Source organism: Typopeltis vanoorti, chromosome 11, assembly GCF_054136105.1.
Source record: "Typopeltis vanoorti isolate ZY-2024b chromosome 11, IOZ_Tvanoo_1.0, whole genome shotgun sequence".
NCBI lineage: Eukaryota > Metazoa > Arthropoda > Arachnida > Uropygi > Thelyphonidae > Typopeltis > Typopeltis vanoorti.
This window is the reverse complement of record NC_143559.1, coordinates 56,839,080-56,862,727: the sequence shown is the minus strand read 5'-3', so window position 1 is coordinate 56,862,727 and position 23,648 is coordinate 56,839,080. Positions and strand designations below refer to the sequence as shown.

General features: G+C 37.5%; 1 protein-coding gene and 1 long non-coding RNA gene across 2 annotated transcripts in view; one reads left to right on the top strand and one right to left on the bottom strand.

Annotated features, from left to right (window-relative positions):
• The window catches only part of LOC150101603 (GTP cyclohydrolase 1 feedback regulatory protein-like), a 65,044-nt gene that overhangs the window by 37,376 nt on the left and 4,020 nt on the right, over window positions 1-23,648 (top strand). The window contains exon 2 of the mRNA XM_090400331.1: window positions 3,208-3,302. Within this exon, the coding sequence (XP_090256457.1) occupies window positions 3,208-3,302 (95 nt within the window). The remainder of the gene's footprint in view (window positions 1-3,207; window positions 3,303-23,648) is intronic.
• Window positions 5,180-23,648, bottom strand: part of LOC150101602 (uncharacterized) — a 56,371-nt gene continuing 37,902 nt past the window's right edge. The window contains exon 4 of the long non-coding RNA XR_016549021.1: window positions 5,180-5,373. This is a non-coding gene — a long non-coding RNA (uncharacterized LOC150101602). The remainder of the gene's footprint in view (window positions 5,374-23,648) is intronic.

The window sequence follows — 23,648 nt, the reverse complement described above, 5'->3', positions numbered from 1 at the left end:
CATTGTTTGCATTCAGAAATGTATTAGCAGAGCTAATCTCAGGTGGTATGGTCACTTAAACAGAATGGGAGAAGAAAGATTAGCAAAACAAGTGTTTTCTTCCAGACTGGCAGGAAAAAGATCCTTTGCTGATGATGCAAAATTTGGAAGGGACTATGAGACATAGAACAGACATTGTGGCCTTGCAGGAAGATCTGAATAGACTATGTGAGTATGCAAATGAGTGAAGTTATCAGCTTAATGTTGCAAAGTGCAACATCTTGAAATTTGATAAGCAGGGTTGGAATGCAGAGTGTACAATTAATGGAGAAATTTTGAAGGAGGTGGAAGAGATGTGGGAGTGATGGTGGACAAACTTGAAGTTTAGAGATCACATTGCTAAAATTATAAGAACATCCCGATGGATTATGGTAATAATGAGGACACTGACATGCAGAAGCAAAGAGGTTATGGTTTCCTTATATAAGGCTTTGATCAGGCCAATAGACTATTGTGTATAGATTTGGTCACCTGGCTGTTCGGGGGTGGGGGGGAATGAAGATGTATTGGAGAAAGTCCAGATTGTAAGGCCTATGGAATGTCAGATTCAAGGAGAAATTGAGGGAATGCAATTTACAGAGCCTTGTGAATAGAAGAAGAGGGGATAGGATTAAGACATATAAGTTGGTCAGAGATCATTATCAGATTAATGGGGAGAAGATATTTCATAGAGTAGAGCAGAGTTTCTCAAACTTCACCTACGATGGAACACTTCACAAATCCTGAAATTTTAACGGAACACCTTGGTTATTTTGTAATGTATTAATTAATTATTAACATATTACAATATTAATAATTAATTATGGCATAATCATAAAGAGTATTAGTACACTTATGTATATGATGTGACATGTTGACAAATATAAAATTACATTTAAATCAGTTATCAATCACTGGACTAATGAAATCTTGTAGCATATTGTAGTTTCCTTAGGTCAACATCATTAAATTAATTTGTGATGATTTTCATTGACATATCCCATTCTGATCACCAAAAATTTATAATATTATAAGTACTTACAAGTGAATGCAGACTTTTTCTCCTGTGTGCTGGTAGTTTTCCCCTCCTTTTGTACATCCTGGAGATCATTTTGTAGGCTGGTATTGCGCCACAAACACCTTCAATATCAGATTTCTTAATACCAAAATTAAACAAAATCCCTTGTCTCTTATTCATATTAAAATTTAAATCTGCAGGCCTATTACTTTTAAAAAATCATGGCACTACAGTTTCAAAACTTTCGCCCTACAATACGAATTTGCGAAGAAAGTATTCAGTATTACTAGATTTGAGAACCAGATACAGACTACCTTGATCTTCAATTTTAGTGGAAAAATTTTCTTTATACTTCCTTACTAATTGGTCACTAACATTCACAACACAAATGTTATTTCTTTCAGTTTTGAGAACAGAGGATACGTGCCCATTGTTGTAATCGGCTTGCAGGCAATTTTTATGACCGGTCATAAACAGCGGTATTCCCTTTCCCAAATGTTGAAAGGTTTCGATGTGTGAAAATTAACGATACACAGATGTTAATAGGCGTTCTGGGTCTGAGCTTTTCTACTTATTCACGAATATTATTCTCCTCAGAATATTTCCACTATAAAATATTTATTCATTAAAAATGCTTAGAAAACTAAAATGACAAATTCCAGTTTGGGAAACCTGGAGAAGAAGAAGGCAAGGGTAGAACTGGGGGGGGGGAATCCATGTAAGCTGTTAAGGAGGTGTGAGCAAGGAGTGAGAAGTGGGTTCTTTGCATGGAGAATTGGCGAGTGGAATGCACTGCCTGAAAGTGTGGTGAGTATGGAAACTGTGAATGGATTCAAGGCACAGTTCGATGATCTTTTGGCATGAGAGAGTACAAAGCTCCCACGACAAATCCTTTTTGACTTCGTGGAGTTCTGATGTTAATAACAATATTAATAATAACAAATTACCCCCGTCAAATCCCTTTACCAAAAAAAAGTAAATTATTTTATTCAGATATATTTACAAGAAATTTTTGTTGTATATTATCAATATTTTTTGATAATTGCATGGAGGGTGGTTGAACCATAGAATGCATTGCCTGATAGAGTGGTGAGAGCAAGAATGGTCAGTGAGTTCTAGGAGTGGTATGATAGACTTTGTATTTCCTAGGAAGGACTTCCCACAATGAGTCTCTTGACTCCATGGAGATCTGAATAATAATAATAATATCATTACTAAATATGTTAAAACAGTTAAACGTGTTTTAAGATTTTATGTTGAATTGTCCTTTTTCAAAACTTTAACTGACAATGCAGAAATATGTATTATGAACCATAAAGAGCTATGAAGCTATTATACACTTTAATATTAAAATGAATCTTTTTTTTTTTTTAAATTTAAAAATAAAAAAAATTACATTACATGATAACCACACATTTTTGTATTTGTTTACATGTCCAACAATTTCATTCAGTGTTATGTAGTGTTACTCCAGGAGCTACATTACCAACAGTGAAAGTGTAGATGAGGAGAGATGAAGATGTTTAAATTAGGAAATAGAGAACACAAGGCAAATATAAAAATATTTTTGGGAATGAATTCCTTATCAAAAATTTTTCTGTATTTATATTTGTAGAGAATAAGGAGAAAATTCTTTCTTCCAATATCTAGGAATAAAATCTGCTTTTCAAGGATGTGTTTAAATAAAGAGAATATTAAACAACTCCACTATATCATCCATCCATTCACAATAATTTCTCCTCCTATTGGCCACATAATTACCTTAGGATTCTTCCTGGATCACCATTCTAGTTTCTTCTGGTATTCCAGTTTTGCCTTTCCTTACTATACTAGTCTCTTTACTGGTCTGAGTCTTATATTTCTCATGCAACTTCTTTCCATTTATATACTCTTTCCATAATCTTTTTTTTTTCATTGGCAGTTCCTATTTGATTTTATTAGACATCCACTTGACTGCAAATTGTGTTATCTTTTCAATCGTGATATGCAATTTGCCATTGCTGCTGATAAATATTTCTTACATAATACTTATTTTATTTAACAAATCAAGTTAAAACTCTTAAAAAAATAAAAAATAAAAACATCAATCATGTGTGTATAATTTTACAAAAAATCCAGATTTCTAAAATTTGAAAGCTAATTCACTTTATGCTTAAACTATTTGCTAACAGGAAAATGGCCCAACAATAGTTGGGGACCAGTATTCAGATCCAGAGCTGATGGCTGCCTTAGGGGCAAAGAAAATTACTCAAGTGGGCAACTATTTGTGAGTATTTGTAGTTTGAAGATATGCATTTTAGAACATCATGGTGATACACTAACCTCTTTGGTGAAAAATATTTTAAATAATATGTAAACTATAGCATTCTTGCTTCAGAATTTTAAAGTTTTGATGTGACAAATAAGTTATGCCACTACTCCCTGGCCTTTGCTCACCAAGATGCTGCAAGCAAAATAATGGCTTGATATTGTCTTTACACAATGTGCAGCACATAAATTTTGATGGCATTGTTGGACCCATTCTATGTGTGTGAAGTTTTAACATATTGTATTCTTAAAAAGAATGAACATTGTTCATCCTGTTCAATCATTACATTTTCTGTGTGCTCCTTTCTTCATCTTCCTCTTAGCCTGCTAGGATCAATTGAATGTCATGCCCATAAGTTTGACTCTACAGAACCCTAATTAACACTATGATGAGGTCAATCTTACCTTTATTCTGCCACGTCTGTCAACCGTGTATTCTCTGGCTAATTTGTGTCTTGTAGGATGAAAACCTGAGTTTCCTGTAAGAAAAAAATTTAGCCAACTTTGTATGCAATTGGCTAACTTGCATTCAGTTGACATACCAGTTGAAAACTAGTTTTTCAACTGAATCTTGAAATGGGATCTTGAAGTGATGGTAGATAGTGCACTGAAGTTACATCAGAAGTGTTGCAAAAGCCTGCACATCATATTGCTGCTATGATAAAAAGGCTATTGCCATGTAGAGATAAGGTGGTGGTGGTGCTTCTATATAAGGCATTGATCAGACCACATATGGACTATTGTGCTCAGATTTGGTCACCTTGTTTTCAGTGTGATGTGGAAACACTATAGAAAGTCCAAAGATGAATGACCAAAGTGATATCAGGACTCTGGATATCTAGAGTGTTGGTTATGAAGAGCATCTGAAGGAATGTGGATTACAAAATATTAGTAGATAGGAAGAAAAGAGGAGATATGATAGACCTTCAAGTCAGTTAAAGGATTCTATCAGATTAATACAGAAGGAATTATAAAAAGAGTGGATGTAGATGGGAAAAACAAGAGGCCCTGGAAGCTGTATAAAGATGTGGCGAAGAAGGGTGTGAAGAGTAGTTTTTTTTGCTTGGAGAGTTGCTGTGGAATGCATTGCGAATGCAGGTAGTATAAATAACTTCAAAGCTCATTATGATAGACATGTTGTTGGTTGAGCGGGCCTCCCATGATGAGTCTGTTAACTCCATAGAGGTTACCAAAATAAGAAGAAGAAATATTGTTCTTATCGTGTTTATCTCTTTTCAGCTATATTGATAGTGGCTGTGAAACATAGCCAAAAATTCTTTGTATATTAAATTATTTTTTTTTTAACATGAGTGTCATATGTTATTTTAATATTATGTTACCTGCATCTTGATTTTTAAATCTACACCTTCAAATCTGTTCTGTTGCACTCTCCACACCTAATGTATTCCAGTCACCCATTACTCTTCTCACAGAATCTACTAGTTTAATATTTTTTATGTAGTTTCTAGGGATCAAATGGCAAGAAAAATTAAATTTGAATTTAAATAATTAAAGAAGAACCATCTTTGAATAATCACAGATAGTGTTACAGATTGCTTATTCTTATCTCAGAAGGATAATTTTTACTTTTCAACACAAGAAAGTTTCTTCTACAAGTAGTTTTGGTACATCTGTATATATTTAAATTTCAGCTTGTCAAATACAGAAGCAATAATTTTTCAGGCTCGACCAAAAGATAAGTTTTTGGTATATTTGGCATGGCATAGTTTGTAGATAGATATTTTATTTTTATTATTATTTTTTACTGGATTATCAAGTAAATTATAATAGACAAGGCATTATTTATTTTAAAAAAAATTTTTTTGAAACCTATATCCAGGTGTAAACAAACAGTGTGCATATAAAGTATCTTCATGACTAGGCCACTTGTATATAGAAGCTGTTGACTTAACATCAATTGCCTTAGTATCTCATAATGCAAAATACATTCTTCAGATATGTATACTGCTGTGCATTATGGGAAGGGTCACTACCCAGACCAGTTTTGACCTCCTCAGTGAGAGCTAGACCTAGGAAGAACACAGCTTTAATCAATGCAGCAGTCACACATTTCCCATATACCTGTAATAAAATTGTGTATCACCATATTTGTAAATACTCTACATCAGAGACAATTAAAACAGAGTATTTTTTTTTTTTGCTTGGCTGTTATAACAGACATCACCATCATCAAATTCGTTATATGTATCCTCAACGGGGGGGGGGGGGTAATACAGAATATTATGATAATGTTACATGAAAAGTTTACATTGTTACTAACTTCCTATGAAAAATTTTCCTCCAAATTACTCTGACAAGGTTATCTGTCAGAATTATATTGTTGGATTTTGTAATTTAGTCTTCTAAGGCATTTCTTACTGTATTCATCTGTCTAGATCTTGGTCTTCTATGGGTCATTCCTGAATTTCTGCCAAAAAAAAAAAAAAACATGCTTTACTAACCTTTCCCATTCCTCTTAAATGACCATACCAACTGATGTTCTCTACTCACATACTCCTGAATGCTAATAATGTCAAGTTCCTTCCTAGTATTGCTGTTCTTAGATGAACCCTTTGTTTGGAAAGACCTGGGTTTGAATCCCATCGATGACCAGGTGTTTTCAATCAAACAGTGAGTTAGCCAGTCTCATACAGAGGTGGAGTTTCTTTCTCCCAGAAACATGGGTTTTATATGTCCCTCAAAACAGGCACACTGGCCCCACGAACAAGTAGATCTACAGCTATAAATATTTGCCTTTAGAGAATGCAGCAGAGGAATGGCAAGCCAGCTGTATTAATTGCCTAAAACTCCTAAATGGGGACTCAACGCATCTTGGACAGATGAGAATTGGAAGGATGAAGCTTTCAGATCCATAAGTTAAAACTTGTACTTTGAACACTGCCTTGTATACAGATAGTTTAGTGTTTGGAGCAATTTCTTTCCTACCATATTAGCTTTGCCAATTCTTTGTATTTCCATATTTAATTTGACATCTTTACTAAAATTTGTGCTTACATAGCTAAAACTTTTCTTGTTCTATAGATTCTCCATTTAAGATGCAGTTGATATTTTAAATGTTATTGCCTATTTTTAGTCTTCATCTTTTTTATTGCTGATGTATTTATTATAGCTTTCATTTTAGTAAGAGAATTGTAATGGATTTATTTAGGAGTATAACATCATCTGCGTAAAGTAAAGAGCTGAGATTAACATCTCCGATTCAGATATCAGATTTAATGCCACCTTGTTATTATTACTGTACAGGCACCTCCTGTACAGTAATAATGAATCTGAAGATTCATCACGAGAAACCCCAACTATCCACACACAACATCTCTCCTTGAATCCATTAACAGACAAAGCACTCACACCTGTCTTTGGCAACCCATTCCATTCATTCACCACCCTCCAAGCAAAAAAGCTGGTACCTACATCCCTACTACTACACTCTTACTCAACTTTCCTCTTATTCTGCCCCTGTAGCCAAGTGCTGAAACACTTCACCTGCATTAATACTATAAATCCTTGAACACATTCAGTACTACTGACACTTTAAAGCATCAAACTGCTATGTGCATATGTGCCACTGCCACTTCTAAGCACTGTAAGATTCACGTGTTTCTATGCTGCATAACCCATCACGTGGATGTGCAGGTACTGCGGAAAAGTCATTCTCCCATTTTGAATGGCCTGGGAACATTCTGTCATAAATGAGTGGCAGTTAACATGTTAAGTAACGTAAATGTTTCATGTTATGCAAAAAAGAGGGTGATTCTATCATATCCCCCTCCTCTTTTTTGCCTGTCAGCCAACTTCTGCAACCAACAAAACCCTCAATCTATCCTCATAGCATTCCACTCATTATCTGGATCACTTGTCTCTGGATCCTCTGTACTGCATCCTCATCTCCAAGAAATCCAAGTGACTAGACCTGAGCAAAATGGACATATCAAGGCCTTATAAAGAGGAATAAAAACTTCCTTGTTTCTAGGGTGTTAGCATGTTCTTCAATAGCCAAGTAATCCTATGAGCTACCTTGGCAACATGCTCTCTAAACTTTGACTCTCTATCTACTTCCATCCTCAAATCCCTAGTTTCATCTATTTTCTGGAATATATTTCCATTGCTGTGGTACACAGCTTGTAATCCATTATCCCAAAAATGCGTAACTTTACATTTCTTCACACTAAACTGATACCAATTATCTTTTGTCCATACTGACAGCATATTTAAATTTAAACCATCTTGCAAGCTCCCCATCACCTTGATTAACTATTACTCTGCCCAATTTTGCATCATTAGCAAACAATGGAATTCCCTTCACATTACTTCCTATATCATTTATGTATACAAAATAAATAGTAATGGTCCTAGCATGGAACCTTGTGACACACTACTAGTCATCTGTATTCTCCTGGATTCTGCATGTCCATATACAACTTATTGGTATCAATCCATATCACCAGCCATATCCATCTTCATTTCTTCTAATTTGCTTAACAGAGTTCCATGTGGTAGTCGGTCAAATGCCTTTGCAAAATCCAACAGAATCATCATGTAGCCATTCCTTTATCCAACTCAGTTGTCACTTTATTATAAAAAGTAAATAAATTACTAAGGCATACCTGACCCTTCAATAAAGCATCATGTTCTTATCCACCCATTCCTGTTATCAGTTTTTCTAGTACTTTTACCATCACTACTCCTGAGATACTGATTGAGCTATAATTCACTACTGCAGTCTTAGAGCCTTCCCTATGCAAGGAATTATTTTGCCCACTTTCCACTCCCTTGGAACTCTGCCAGGAAACTTATTAAAGAGTCTAGTCAGAGGTGTTGCCAGTTCCCCCCTGCACTTGTAAAATGCAAGCTGATATCCCATGGGTGTATTTAAATTGAAATTCTGCAATATCCTAAGAACCTTCACAATTCATCCACCACTCTTCCCACACCAGTACCTATCACATATGTCACAGCAATAACCTCACTCAGATAACATACCTTTGCAAAGTGGTCACTCAGCAACTCAACTATTTTGTCAGCTTTGGTCACCTCACTGCCATTAGCACTCATTAAGGCTATCATTCCATAGTCATTCTTCCATTCCTCTTACTTGCCACATAGCAAAAGAACTCTTTGGGATTTCCTTTGGCTTCCTTGGATAGTTTCTTCCCATAATCTGATTTTTCCTTCCTTACCATACTGGTCACCTTTCTTCTTCTTCTTCTTATTATTATTATTTGACACCTCCAGGGAGTCCAAGGACTCATTGAAGGAGGGAACCTGCTCTACAACTCTGTCTCCACCATTCAATCACTAAATGACCACACCAACGCCATCTACCGCCGACCACCACTGGTATTTCCACAGACAATCACAAACATCCATGCCAACGGCAGGATTCGAACCCCCAGCCTTTTAGCTTAATTACATTCTGATGTGGTTTGTATGCGATTGGTTATGTTGAGAATTTTTTTTTATTAATGATTGGTTTATGAGGGAGATTACTTTTTTTTTTGACACGGCATCACTGTCATTGTTTGTGAAATTCATCATTATTGGTTAGAGATGGAAGGAGAGAGCGGGGATATTTAGTAAGAGCAGATACTCTTGCACATGACATCCATACAGAGAGTGATCAGTCTCCTTGCCATTATGGCCTCGACAGTGCCTTGCATGCACCACTACCCCTCTCTAAGCATGACCTGGCAGGAGGGTTATGTGCTGATTGACTAGGTTGCATCCTGACTCATTACCGACAAGTTCGAACCTGTGCCCTATCTGGCATCCATTTTAACTGATGTATCCTCAAAATGGAGGAGGTTGTATATTTCCAAGTATGTTTGGCATGACTTTAAAGGGTATCACTCATACTGCATGGAGGAAAGGGGGGGGGGGAGGAAACAGAGGTCAGAATTACTGTTCTAGAGAAGATGTAAACAAACTTTTTCTGGAAAAAAATGCAAAGCACACTTCCTTTCAGACTTGTATATTTCTTGCATTATGGGAAGAATCACCACCAAGAGTGGTTTTCAAACTTAACTTAGGTCAACATAACATAACATCATTGGCCAGAAGGGTGAAGCAAGATGCTTTTATTCCCCGTTGTCTGATAAGGAGGATGAATTGAAGGAAAGATTTATGAGCTGAGAGCTCGCCCTGGGGGGCACGGAGATCAGTCATTGTTGCAAGTATTTAGGATGGCTTTTGGCCTCTTGTATTTGAAGAGGTCAGTCTCTTCATAGTCTGCTGCTTGTTTAACTAGATCGTTGGGGTGAGTAGAGATCTTTGAGAAAAATTTTTCTGCTGTAGTTAATAGGAAGGAGTAGATGTAAGGGATGTTCGTATCTCTATGCAGTTGCACGTTCCTTACGAACCACGGTGCGTCCAATATCATGCGTAAACACCTATTTTGCACTCTCTGCAGTCTGAGGATGTTGGAGTTGGATGTGTGGCTCCAGGCTGGAGAGGCATATGTCAACATTGGGCGGATCGTCAACAGGTAGAGGAGCACTTTGATTCTGGTATTCAGTCTACTTTTTCTATTTATTAGAGGGTAAAGTTGTGCAATAGTTTTAGATGCTTTCGTACATAAGGCTTTGGTGTGTGGGTTGAACGTTAATCTTTTGTCCAGAATTACTCCAAGATAATTTGTTTCTGTTTGCCAGGGGATTTTGGTGTTGAAAAGATAAAGGTCCCCCATGGGAGTTGCCATTCTTCTGGTGAAAAGTATTGCTACACTCTTCTGGGGATTCACTTGTAATCTCCATTTGGAGAACCAATGTTCTAGTTGTAGTAGGTTTTCTTGCAACTTTTTAGTGACAAGATGAGGTCGTAGAGATCTGGCAAGAACTGCTGTGTCGTCCGCATAAAGTGCTAAGATGGATGACATTGGGTTGTGCGGGATGTCTGCCATATATATTGAGAATAAGATCGGAGCCAATAGGGAACCTTGAGGAACTCCCGCAGAGATCCGTCGCTGACTTGAAACTGTACCATTTATTTTGACTTGTATGTGTCTGTCGTGGAGGTAAGATTTAATTAGGTGGACGATACTTGATGGTATACCTGCTGAAATGAGTTTGTGTAGCAGTCCCAAGTGCCATATCTTGTCAAAAGCTTTCGCTATGTCAAGGAAGACTGCTCCGGTGTGCTGGTGCCAATTGTATCCGGTGGTGATATACTCAATTATCCTATAAATTTGTTGAGTAGTACTGTGATGTTGTCTGAATCCAAATTGTTCCTTAGGAATGATATTTAACTCATTTACTGAGGCGTGGAGTTTAGAGAGAATGATTTTTTCAGCAATTTTGCCTAAGTTTGAGATTAGGCTGATGGGTCGATAGCTTTCAGGCAGGTGTGGATCTTTACCTGGTTTATGCACTGGGACTACATCTGCGACTTTCCAATAGCTGGGGAAATAGTTAAATCGGAACATGGCGTTGATTATGGTGGTGAGATGTACAACAGCTCTTCGGGGCAGCAGTTTTATTACTCTATTTGTTATGCCATCTGGGCCAGGGGCTTTTTTATTCTTTAGCTTCTTTAGAATTTCATAGATTTCCGCTGGTGAGGTGTTTGGAGGTATGTTGTTGCTGGTATCGGTGACTTTCAGTGCATGTCTGACATGGAGGTGGATTTTATAGACATGTTTGAAATCCAAGTTGTCATATGTAGGGCTACATTGTTTTTCTAGGTTCTTTGCTATCTCTTCAGCTTTTTCTGCGTCCGTGTGTACTAGTCCCGTGTCTGACTTGAGTGGGGGAAGAGATTTGCTTTTGTTTCTGAGACTTCTTAATATGTTCCAGATGGAGTGATCGCCAGGTGATACAGAGGCTAGTTTGGCTTCCCAAGTTTTGTTCCTATAAGCTTTAAGTGCTTCTCTAACTTCATTGTTCAGTTTGTTGAGAATCCCCTTATCCTGAGGTGCACAGGTGTTGTGGTACCTTTTCCTTGCTTTGTTTTTGTTCCTAATTAGATCCATGATGTCTTCTGGGAGTCTGTTTGGCTTAAAAGTGGTTTTGGTAGAGGTGACAACCTTTATGGCTGAGGTGATTTGCTGAGTCAGACGTTTGACAGCATTTTCAATTTCTTTTATGGAGCTGATGTGAGGGACAGGTCCAATATGTTCTGATAGTACTTCTGGAAGTTTTTTCCATAAGATAAAGGAGTGGGGAGGAGGCAGCAGTTGTTCTTGCTTACCCAGCTGGAGCAGGATTGGGTTATGATCAGATGTCAGCTCGTTTAAAGAGACTAGGCTATACTGTAGTTTAATATTTTGTAATATAGCAATATCAAGTATGTCAGCTGTACCATACGTACTGTGATGGGTTGGTTCTGCAGGGCCTGCCACCACTGCATAATTTGAACTGGAGTAGCTAAAGAGTGTGTAGCCATTTCTGTTTGTAGTTTTACTGTTCCATGATGGGTGTTTTGCGTTTAGATCACCGGCAATGATGATTTGATCATTATTGCCTAGGACGGCATCTAGATCTGAATATAATAGATTCTTTGATGGAGGGTTGTAAGCTGCATAAAGTGTTAGTTTCCCAGTTGAAGTAGTGGGTACTACTATTCCTGTGAGCTCTAGATTTTTAGTTGAGGGGCTAGTTACAGAGTGGTGATCGATGTGGTTTTTTATGAAAATGGCGGTGCCTCCTCCTCTGTAGTTTATTCTATCATTTCTGTGGAGAAGGTATCCTCTAACTTTGGGGTTGTCTGCTGGTCTTAAGTGGGATTCGTTTATTAAGATGATGTCTGGGTTATATCTTTGTGCAAACTCTTGGAGTTCCAGAATCTTGTTTTTAAGTCCATTAGCATTCCAAGCAATGATCTGTAGGGAAACTGGAGTGCTTTTATTTTTATACATTTATGAGAGCTACTAGGATGGATTGGGTTTCTTGCAGAAATCTTTTTCTGGAGTCCGATGTGGGGTTAGATTTGCTGAAATCTTGCAGCATATTTGCAAGGGAGTTTGTGATGACTGCTGCTAAATTTGGGTTGTATTGCTCCTGAGTGGTTTTTGTTGAGCGGACTACTTCTGCATAGGACTTTGTCTGCCGATTGAGGTTTGCTTCGATCCGGGCTTCTGGTTGCGGCATTTGGTTTTGTATCGTGTTTTGTCGACCTCTGGAGGGTTGAGGAGTTGGAGCTACTGCTGCTGGTTTTTGTAGATAAGTAGAGGAAGCAGATCGTCTGTTTTTTGGGTGTTGTATACATCCTTTGTAGTTGGCTGGATGCGGGCCCCCACAGTTTGCACATTTAGCCGGGGTGGATTTTGGCTTAGTGCAGGTATATGTGGGGTGGCTCTCTCCGCATTTTAAACATTTGTATTCCGCTTTACACAATCTCTGAGCATGACCATATTTTTGGCACCTGTGGCACTGTCCTGATGAGGTTCTTTTCCTTAGCGGTTCTGGGCTGATTTTTAGCCCACAAATTGAAGTTAGGTCATATATGTTTTTATATGCCTGGTGAATCTCTACTAAGACGAGTGGCATCGGACTTTTGTCTGCTCTGGTCATTCTACTGACCTTGATGGGGGGTAGGTCTTGGTAGCGAAGATCAGCGGCTATGTCTTCTGTTTGTATGTGCTCTGATACTCCACGGAGAACCACCTTCAGGTTCCTCTCGGAGTCAAGGGTGAAGGTATGATATTGTACACCTTTATTATCTAACTCTTTTGTGAGTCTACGGAAGTCCATTATAGTGGCGGGTTGGATTTTAATACCATCGTCTAAATTCTTTGCAGTAGAGTATGCTATCTGTTGACTAGTCATAGTGGCCCGTAGTTCTGTCCACCTATTCTTTTCTCTTAAGATAATTGGAGGCAATTTCTCTTTAGTGGAGGTAGGAGGGTCAGAGTTGTGTCCATCTTCCTCCATACCTTCATCTGTATGTGGTTCTGTTGACTGAGTTTTGCGTTTTTTCCGCCGGTGGGACTCTCCTTGATCCAGGGGGGGGGGGATTGGAGACCACCAAATTCAATTTTTCCTCTGCATTAGCAGAATCCTCACTTTCCTCATCATCTCTCGTTGTGGAGTACAGGTTCAAATAACCTGGCCATTCCACTTCAAATTTTTTTAGTAATTTTTTGAGTAGGCTTAGAGCCAGACCTTTGTCTAGTGTTTCTATCAGGGCGTCGGTATCTATGTCAGTCATAGTTACGACTAGTAGGTTTTGATTTGGGGTTGGTCAATTACTAAAACTGAAAATTTAGTAGCAAAACCTCACTTATCGCTGCGTGAATCTCAATCAAAATGCACTCCTTTGTATCGAATACAGCTGGAAAAGTTTTCCACAAGTTAGCTTTTCTGCGATAGCTACCGTTAAAGTTCAATAACGTATTTTCTTTCAAGAAATCAGGACAATTTCTAAATTGCAACTAAATCAAAGTCTTACCTCTATATATCAATCAAATCACATCACCGAATTCACTCACATTCCTAAAAATCCGACTACCTCCATTCTAAAACCAATTCATAATCCATGCTCCTTTTCTTCTAACGACTAACACAAGCTTAACTTCAACTGAAAGCAAACAATTCAACTTAGGTCAAGTCAATGCAAAAGGCATGTATATTTTCCACATACAAGCACTAAAAAGGTGTTTTATCTTATTAGTAAAACACTCTGGATCGGAGATAGATGTAGAAAGTTTTTCCACTTGGTTATGAAGTAAATTATACTTAACAAGAAATTATATTCTCGTTTTATTCTTTATCCAAGTGCAAGCAAATAAAGCTTGAGCTGGAATTATCTTCATGATTAGGTTGCTGACTTCATATTAACTGCCTTAATGCAAAGCACACTTCCTTTCAGACATGTATATTGCAATGAATTATGGGAAGGGTCACTACCCAGACCAGTAGTGAGATCTTATTAGTGGGAGCCTTTTACTATTTATATATAGAAAATGTATGCCCTCTGCATTAATTCCACTGATGAGTCCACAATAAATGTTGAAACTGGTCTGGGTAGTGAGCCTTCCATAATGTACAAGAATATACACATCCGAAGGAAGTGTACTTTTCATTTGGGATACTAAGGCAACTGAGGTAGCCTAAGTCATAAAGATTCTTAACATGCAAACTTTGTTTGTTTACACTTGAATAAAGGATTAAACAAGAATATAACTTCTTGTTAAGTATAATTTACTTTGTAACCAAGTGAATAAACTTTCTACAGGATACTGAATAGGCATCATGACATTCCAAATAAAAATGTGATAAATTCACCACGTGTAAGAGAACATACAGAGAAAGGCTTATTGATATGCTATTCTCATAGTGATGGCTTTGGATTAGTTCAAGATATAAGAGTGTACACACGATTCAAAATGGAAAGTGACCACCCACTGTTGAGCAGGATAAAAATGAATATTCTGTTGAGAAAAGGTAGTTTTGAAGTAAAAAAAAAAATGTAACAGTTCACAATTGAATTCTGAGATGTGAACTGTAGACTCAAATATACAAATATTATTGGGGAAAAGTGAAGCTGTTTGAAAACAAGAAGCAAACCTTAGACCAAATGGCAAAATTAGAAGAAAATATCGACTTTGCTGGCCTTGGCCAAATGGTTAGTATAACCACTCTCCAACCAATAAGCTGCAGATTTTTTTTAGGTGGGAGATGAATTGTGAGACCACCTGCCTGCTTATTGGAGGCCTGAAGTGGCTTGAAAAATTCCATGTTTGATCTGTAGAGCAGGGTTTCCAGACTACGTAAAAAATTAATTAAAAATAACAAATATATATATGTATATATTCCATAAACTAATTACCAGTTATGTATGACCAACGTATAAGCCTTGCTACTAGAATTATATATGTGTATAAACTGATAAAAACAGAAAAAAACCTTTATCCCATCCATGGTACAAATTGTGCTATAGGTTTGCAAATAACCTTTTATGTGGCGAAATTGTAAAGTTGAAAAAAAATGAAATTTGTAGCAGATACAGAAAGTTAAAGAAGCAATGTGTGAATAAAGACATCGTATGAAAAGTTCCTGTTTACTAATCCAACACACAGAAAAATGTAGGCAGGTTATGCATAATAGCAGCTAAAGAAAAACATGGGAAGATTGTGAAAAGAATATGGAAGACAGCAGGGTCTGCCAAGTAGTATCTATAAATTATTATTATTATTTGTGACACCTCCAAGGAATCTGAATACTCATCGAGGGAGGACACCTACTGTACAACTCTCCGTCTCCACTACACAGAACCTCTACTACCAATCACCTACATTAACGCCATCTACTACCCACCACCACCACCACCACCACCACCACAGCTAGCATTTTTTTGTCTGTAAATTGCATGTGTTCTGAAGGGCCGATTTGCCCCTATGCAGGATGAAAAACCTTGCTACCTCTGTATGAGATCGGCTAACTCACCTTCAATTGAAAAAGTCCATATAAAGATTCCTCCTGTCATGACGAGAATTGAACTTAGGCCTTTTCTAATCGAAGGGTGCAACATACCGTCATTCTTCCAATTGCACTACGGAGGCATTTAATAAATAAGCTACTCTAAACTTGTGCTCCCGCATTTTATTGCTATTGTAAGTGTTTTTATTCAAATTACTCATTAAACAGAAATCCTAACAGCAGGTACTAAGGAGATGATTACTTCTGCATAACCTGTAAGTACTTATAGTGCATTAATTCAGCTATACTTCTAGTTAAAAATCAGCCATGTATAAGCACCCGCTATGCCTACCATATGAAGCAGAGATGGTGGCAACAAAAGCCACAATGAACGAGCACCCCGTGTCTCACCAGCAGAGCGTTGTTGATCGCTGATAAACCCACAGTACCACAGCTGTAAAATTGATGTCACTGATAAAAAAAAAGGGTATATTTGCAAATTCTGTTGCCACTGGCTACATGATTTGTGCACAAAAATAGATGAATTGGTGCTCAAGATATTTATTGACCTCAACCAGCCCTTTTTCTGTTCGCTGTGCCCCTTTTGTAAAACAGCTTCTGAACTTAGGCAAACGATTCAAAAACCTCAAACAGCACATCAATGCTATGAAGCTTTTTCTTCTAAAATACGAGCACTGGAAGCTTGAACTAATTGACAACGCACCGCAACGTAAGTTCACCCTTGCCTGCAAACGGACTCCACGAACTTTCCATGCCTCGTAAAAGTGACTTGCAACAGACCTCAACCAGCCCTTTTTCTGTTCGCTGTGCCTCTTTTGTAAAACAGCTCCTGAACTTAGGCAAACGATTCAAAAACCTCAAACAGCACATCAATGCTATGAAGCTTTTTCCTCTAAAATACGAGCACTGGAAGCTTGAACTAATTGACAACGCACTGCAACGTAAGTTCACCCTTGCCTGCAAATGGACTCCACGACCTAACTGTATCAATGGTACGTTACTCAATTTTCAGTTATTTTTAACTTCTAACAGAAAATCACTAAAAGAAGACATCATCAAATTAGCAGAAGAATGCAACATCGATTCTAAAAATATTGTCAGGTGCCATCATTTCAGACCCATAAATCAAAGAAAGGCCAGAACAAACTTTCCATGCCTCATAAAAGTGACTTGCAACAGGCCAACAAGCACATCTAAATTAATAACAGCGATCGATAACAAGTTCAAAGACACTTGCTCCCAATCATGCCTAGGTCTGATTGGGAGCAAGTTTGCCCAGAAAGAGCAAAGTTGTCAATTTCAAAAATATCTAGAAGAAAAACATCAAAATGGAGAAAACAATTGGATCATAGACTTCAAACAAGCTAAATTAGTGCAAAAATCAAGTGATGCCACTAGTAGCCATCATGGAGACAAGTTTGCAGGCACTGCATAGGAAACGTGTAAGACCCTTGTGGCCTAAACTCCAACCTTAATAGTGTCCACTACCATCTTCAGTCTACCAAACCCCATCTACTCTTTCTGACAGAAACTCAAATCTCACCTCCCCCACCACCACTGCTACTCATCTCAACCTCCAAACTACACAAACTGGCTTTCCTCCTCCAGTTGTACATATCTTGCAGGCAGAGATGCTGAAACATTTGCCATCACTAACAACCTTACACAACTTGTTCAGATGCCAACCAGATAACCCGAATCACTCCCCCAAACACTCTAGATATCTTCCTCGCCAACGACCATTCTAAATACACAGTGAATGTAGTGAGTCCTATAGGTAATTAGGTAAGTCTGACCACAATCTAGTGCCCCCCCCATGCAACAACATTGAGAGCACAGTCAATACCACCATGGCTGCTGAGACTAGAAGGCCATGTCTTGGATATCCCACAGGATCTTTTGGGAAAAGGCCACTTTACTAAAGCAAACACAAGAGACTCTTTCTTGAATCTGCCTCAGTCTTCATAAACTATCCTGACCCAAAAAAATATGGTTGCATTAAATTTACTGCCTCACATCTGCAGACAATCAGCCCAATGGCCAAGTATAATCATATAAGTGTACCTGGCACTTATAACTGTACTACTCTTTCTTTCTTTTAAGGTTACACAGTGGTCAGCATTCATAGTTAAGAATTTATGGAGATACAACACATGTATTAAAAACAGGTGTATTGTGTCTCCATAAATTCTTAACTATGTATAACTGTACTAGTAGATTGTTCCATGGCCATGTTAACTTTGTGGAAATCTGGAACTAACAAATAAATCTAATTATATCTTCTGTAGTGTAATTTCATTAAACAACACAAGGAGTAACAATTAACATATAAGCTTGAACACCATTTTTTGACTTTTTCCTTGAAAAATTAAACGAGTTCTTCCTATTTGAAATCTTCTGCTTATTCTTTCATGAAGAAATTGCTATCAACAATAACATAATCAGTGGGACTTTCTTATTTGTAGCTCCTCTTCTCTCTCTCTCTCCATGTGAATTTGTGAACAATTTTATGATGGAACATGGTGTCATTAATGACCAGCCCAAGAGTGGAGGACGGGTAATTATTATGGGGGATTTTAACTAAGGAATTATATGTGGAATTACAGGGATGGTAGTAACCAAGCAATCTCCTTGGAGATTGCTTAACCAAGCTTAGGATAGTGCTTGGATCAATGCCGTGGCATGTGAAACTGTAGGGAGATGAATGTTGATAGTACATGGGAAGTGGTAAAGAGTTTGAGGGAAATAATGGCAGACTGCATACCTAGAGTCAGGAGAATAAATCTAGTGGGAGTTAAATGGATGAATAGCATCATTAAGCTGCAGCTGCAAAAAAAAAAAAACTGTGGAGAGAATTCAAGGAGAAAGATGACTAGCAGGCACATGAGCAGTACAATGCACAGGCCAGAAAGATAAGCAGTGTAGTAAAAAAGGCAGAAGCAGAGTATGAAAGGAAATTAGCAGTGCAGGCCAAAAATAATCCCAAACAGTTCATTCGATATGCTGCAAGTAAAAGAAAGAATGTTTGTGGCAGAATGATTTTTGCCCAGAATGTTGGCAAGCTACCAACACTCCTATCTCAGTATCTCCCATAATGCAAAACATGTCTCCTTGCAGATATGTATAATGTTATGCATTAAGGGAAGGGCCACTACCCAGACTAGTTTCAACCTTTATTGAGGTCTCTTCAGTGGAAGCCAGGCCCAAGTGGAGATACCAAGGCAGAAGCATTAGCAGGGTCATCTCCTATAGGAGCTGCCAAACGGTGTGCCACCTTTTTATTAAATTACTCTGGATTTAGAGAAAGATGTTGAAAGTTTGTTTTTCACTTGGTCAGACTATAATAAATTTAGTTTAATCCTTTATCCAAGTGTGCGCAAACAAAGTTTGCACATGAAAGTATCTTCAGGACTGGGGTAAAGTGGTGCAACTCCTTGCAAAGGTGGACCAAGCTACCAACACTCCTATCTCAGTATCTCCCATAATGCTCCCATTTTTTCATCATCAATAATCTTAATGTGAATACAGCTATGGGGTTAGATGGTGTACCAGCTTGAGTTTTACATGAAGGTGCTAGGGAATTGTCAGTGCCCCTGACAACATTGTTTAATCTAAGTCTCAGCTCTAGGTTAGTCCCAGGAGGGAAAAATATTGCATTGCATAAAGGAGGCTCCAAGACTGGAGGACTTCTCAAGGTACTGGAGAAGTTGGTTAAGAGCAAAATATAGGAATGGATAGACCAAAATGGGATACTGTATGAGGCATGACCTCTCACTGGTGAATGATAGGTCATGCCTCAGTAACTTGCTCGTGTTTTACAATACAGTGACAGCTGAGTTGGATAAAGGTCTGTTGTGGCTGCCATGACTGTGAAGAGTTCAAAGCAAAGTATGATAGACACTGCACCAATGCTGGATAGTGATTAGGGATTCTTCTTCAGAAGAAATCTTTGTGCTCTAGATTTGTTCTTCTGAAGAATCCCTAAAACAAGAATTGAAATCATCAAAGAAACATCCTTACTAAATGGATATACAATAACAACCCAAAAAATAATTAACCATTCTTCTACAAATCAACCCAGACAAGAAGAAGCCCACATGACTCCTATTCCATATATTAAAGGCATCTCTGAATGTGTGGCAAAAATTATGAGAAAATATCAACTCACTGCTACCTACAAACCCATCAACCAAATTCACAACTTGCTACCTTCTCCAAAAGACAAACTCTCACCAATGATGCTACCTGGCATATACCAAGCGCCATGTTTGTGTAACTTGAGCAAGATTATGCATCTGATGAAAGGGTAGAAATATATGCATTCAGTTTTAATCTTTTGAGCATATCTAGGGAGAGAAAAGTGCCAAGCAGAATGTAGATTTAAGTATAAGAAAAAGTCAAGTGGTAATTTGTTATGGCTATATGCAAATGCCAGGAGTATCAGGAACAAAGAGGTTGGGTTCATTGCTTTATTGAATACACTATGGCCTAAGATTGTTGGCATTAGTAAAACTTGGTATCACAGTCAAGTTATAGGATACCAATGAGTGTCTTGTGACTCCATGGAGGCCAAGAAAATAATATTGTCTGATGAAATTTTTCATTACATAGAAGGTGGGGAGAGAACACATGGAAGTTAAGCCTTTTTGTGATTAAGAAACGGATAAGAGCTAGGTAGGTTTTTTCTCTCACAGAGCAGTGAGTGAGCAGAACAGTTTGCCTGATGAAATGGTGGGTGCATCTAATGTGAATGAGTGTAAGACTAAGTATGACAGCTGTAGAAAGTTTTTTACCTTGGGTATAATATATGTTAAAGATACCAAGTTATTTTAAATATAAACCTGGTTTTTTTACTCCATTTCCCAAGTAAGCAAACAGACAAGTTTGCGCCTTAATGCAACACTTGACCTTATAATAATAAGGTCAAGTGTTGCATTAAGGGTAAATATTACGAATAGTGATCAGAGCTTATTCTACCTTTACCACGAGTTGCCTTGGACTTGCACTACGTGCAGGGTCAGCTAGACTTGCAACACTTGCAGGAGCAAACTTGTCTGTTTGCTTACTTGGGAAATGGAGTAAAAAAACCAGGTTTATATTTAAAATAACTTGGTATCTTTAACATATATTATACCCAAGGTAAAAAACTTTCTACATCTATCTCTCATCTTGAGATTTTTATTTAATAAGGTCAAAGCACCTTATGGTAACTTGTGTTGGTAAAATATTTATAAGCTCTGTATTACTTAAAACTTAGTATTTCTTAGCCTGGCTCCCACTGATGAGACCTCAATAAAGGTCGAAACCAGTCTGGGTAGTGGCCCCTTGCCTTTAATACATAGCATCACACATCTCCTCCAGGAGATGTGCTTTGCATTAAGGGTAAATATTAAGAATAGTGATCAGAGCTTATTCTACCTTTACCACGAGTTGCCTTGGACTTGCACTACGTGCAGGGTCAGCTAGACTTGCAACACTTGCAGGCGCAAACTTGTCTGTTTGCTTACTTGGGAAATGGAGTAAAATAACCAGGGTTTATATTTAAAATAACTTGGTATCTTTAAGTATGACAGCTGGTATGGGTCACGTATAGCCTCCCTCATTGAGTCCAGAGATCTCATCGAGGGAGGTCTCAGATAATAATAATAAACCAGTGGTAAGCTGTATTTAAAAATGAGTATATCAAAAGAATTATTACTGAATAGGCATTAAAATGAACTCCTGCCTCCATTTCAAGGATGCTGGAGTGAACCATACTCTTGTACTTAAGTATTCGTAAGTAGAGGTAGAGCTGAGCTCTGTAGCTCAGTTGGCTTAGAAGAGGCCCTGGTTGGAAAGAACAAGGTTTGAATCTCGTCTATAATGTGAGGAACCTTTATCAGGTGTTTTTGAATCAAATGGTGAGTTTGCTAGTCTCATATGAAGGTTAAGGACCCGCTTTTTCAGAAACTCATATTTTTCGTATCTCAAAACAGGCAAACCAACCACATGCAACTTGCATACAATAATACATCACAGCCAATTCTCATGAAGATATGAGATAATGCCATATCTTCATGATTATCTCATATCTTCATGAGATTATCTCATGAAGATATGAGATAATCTTCATCAGATAGTGCCAATTCCCATGGCACTATCTCATGAAGATATATTAAGTAGAATATATCATATTCTACTTAATAAGAATAGGTTTAGGATATTTCTTTTGAACAGACAACTGTTATACATGCATGCATGCACGCACACACACACACACAACAGGGGCGAATGCTGGTCTTGAAATTCACGCTTGCTCTTGTTATCATTCAGGGAGTGAGAGGTGTGATTGAAGTCTGATTAGCGGAATAATGAATTACTGACCATTTAAAATTATATATTTAGAAATTTATGTACATTTAATCATACAAATACAACATTTATTTTACAAATGATATTCAATCTTTTTCAATTTAGCTACTTGAATACAAATTCTACCCTATGGTTCTTCTTTATGAACTGGTCAATAACATCGTCATAAAAAATTGGTTGTAACTTAATTTGCCCAAGCAACATGAATACTTGTAAAGACTGGCTGAAGCTCACTGGCTACAGCTACTTTGACTGCGTATGACCTTGTGTTTAAGATGGCGTGAAGGGAGCGGAAATGGCTATGCGCACGCATGAAATCACAGTGCTGCAGCGGGGACCTGGAAGCTCCTACAACTGAGCAAGACAAGGTAGCTTTCACTAGACGAGCAAGCATCGGCCTTCAATACACAACGCAAAGTTCAATTATTGCCGAGCAAGCTTAACACATCTTCTGTCTACAAAAATAAAAGCCTAAATGGAATGCTTATAAATGCATGCATTTATCAACAAATAAATATTACTTCTTTCTCAATTAATGAGCTTGCACAGCAAGCATGGAGAATTCGCCCCTGATACACAGCTAAAATGAATCGGAACATTTAAGGAGCTAAATATAGTTGAGTAAAATATGTGCCAAAACATTTTGTATAATTTCTGCACTGTTTATAAAGCAGTGAAAGAATATCGCCTTCAATACTGAAGTTGAATGAAGAAATTAAAGTTCTTTCTACTCTAAGCTCCTTTTGTCTCCCTACCTGTATAAAAGGAACACAGCTATCAATTTTAGTTTTGAGAATGTCATTTTCTCCATTTATTTCAACATGAGAATAACTATGCCTTAGAAGACTGTGAGCAAGCTCTAGCAAAAGATAGGAAATAAAGTTCTTATCATTGTGACACACACATCCCATGTGTGTATCGTATCCCATGATGAAAAATTCCATGCACACACACACAATAATGTTTCTGATTTTTTTTTAATAAATGCTGTTTTTGTGCATATTATTATATTTGTTAAGCCATCCAAATTTTTTATTTCAGCTGGATCATTTACAAGACATAAACAGGGACCACTGAAATTGCATACTGCAATGGCTGCTCTGATTAAATGGAATGTGATAAACTTGGGAGCTTTAGGATGCACCAGACATACCTATTTAGTTCAGTTTTGGTTTGAATCAAGGCATCTTTTTTTAAAAAAAAAATTCAGATAATGTAGTGGAATTGAATGAAGTTCGAATCTAGTACAACTTATCAAATTGTTTCAATCAAATAATTTTAGTGTCAAATTATGCGAAACCTAATTAAATGTTCTGTACTTTATGACACACCTGTCAGTTTTACAAAATTATCACCACTAGATAGTTCTTACTGAGACATTATGAGAGTTCTGTGAACATAATGGAAATATCAGAAATCAAAAAGTACACAGTTAATAAGAGCATCTAATGATAATGATTATCTTGCATAATAATACACAGCACAGGATAGTTTCATTTTAAACTAATCAAGGTCAACACTTGAAAGGTTCTTCCTTTTCCTTCAATTCCATTATAATTTTG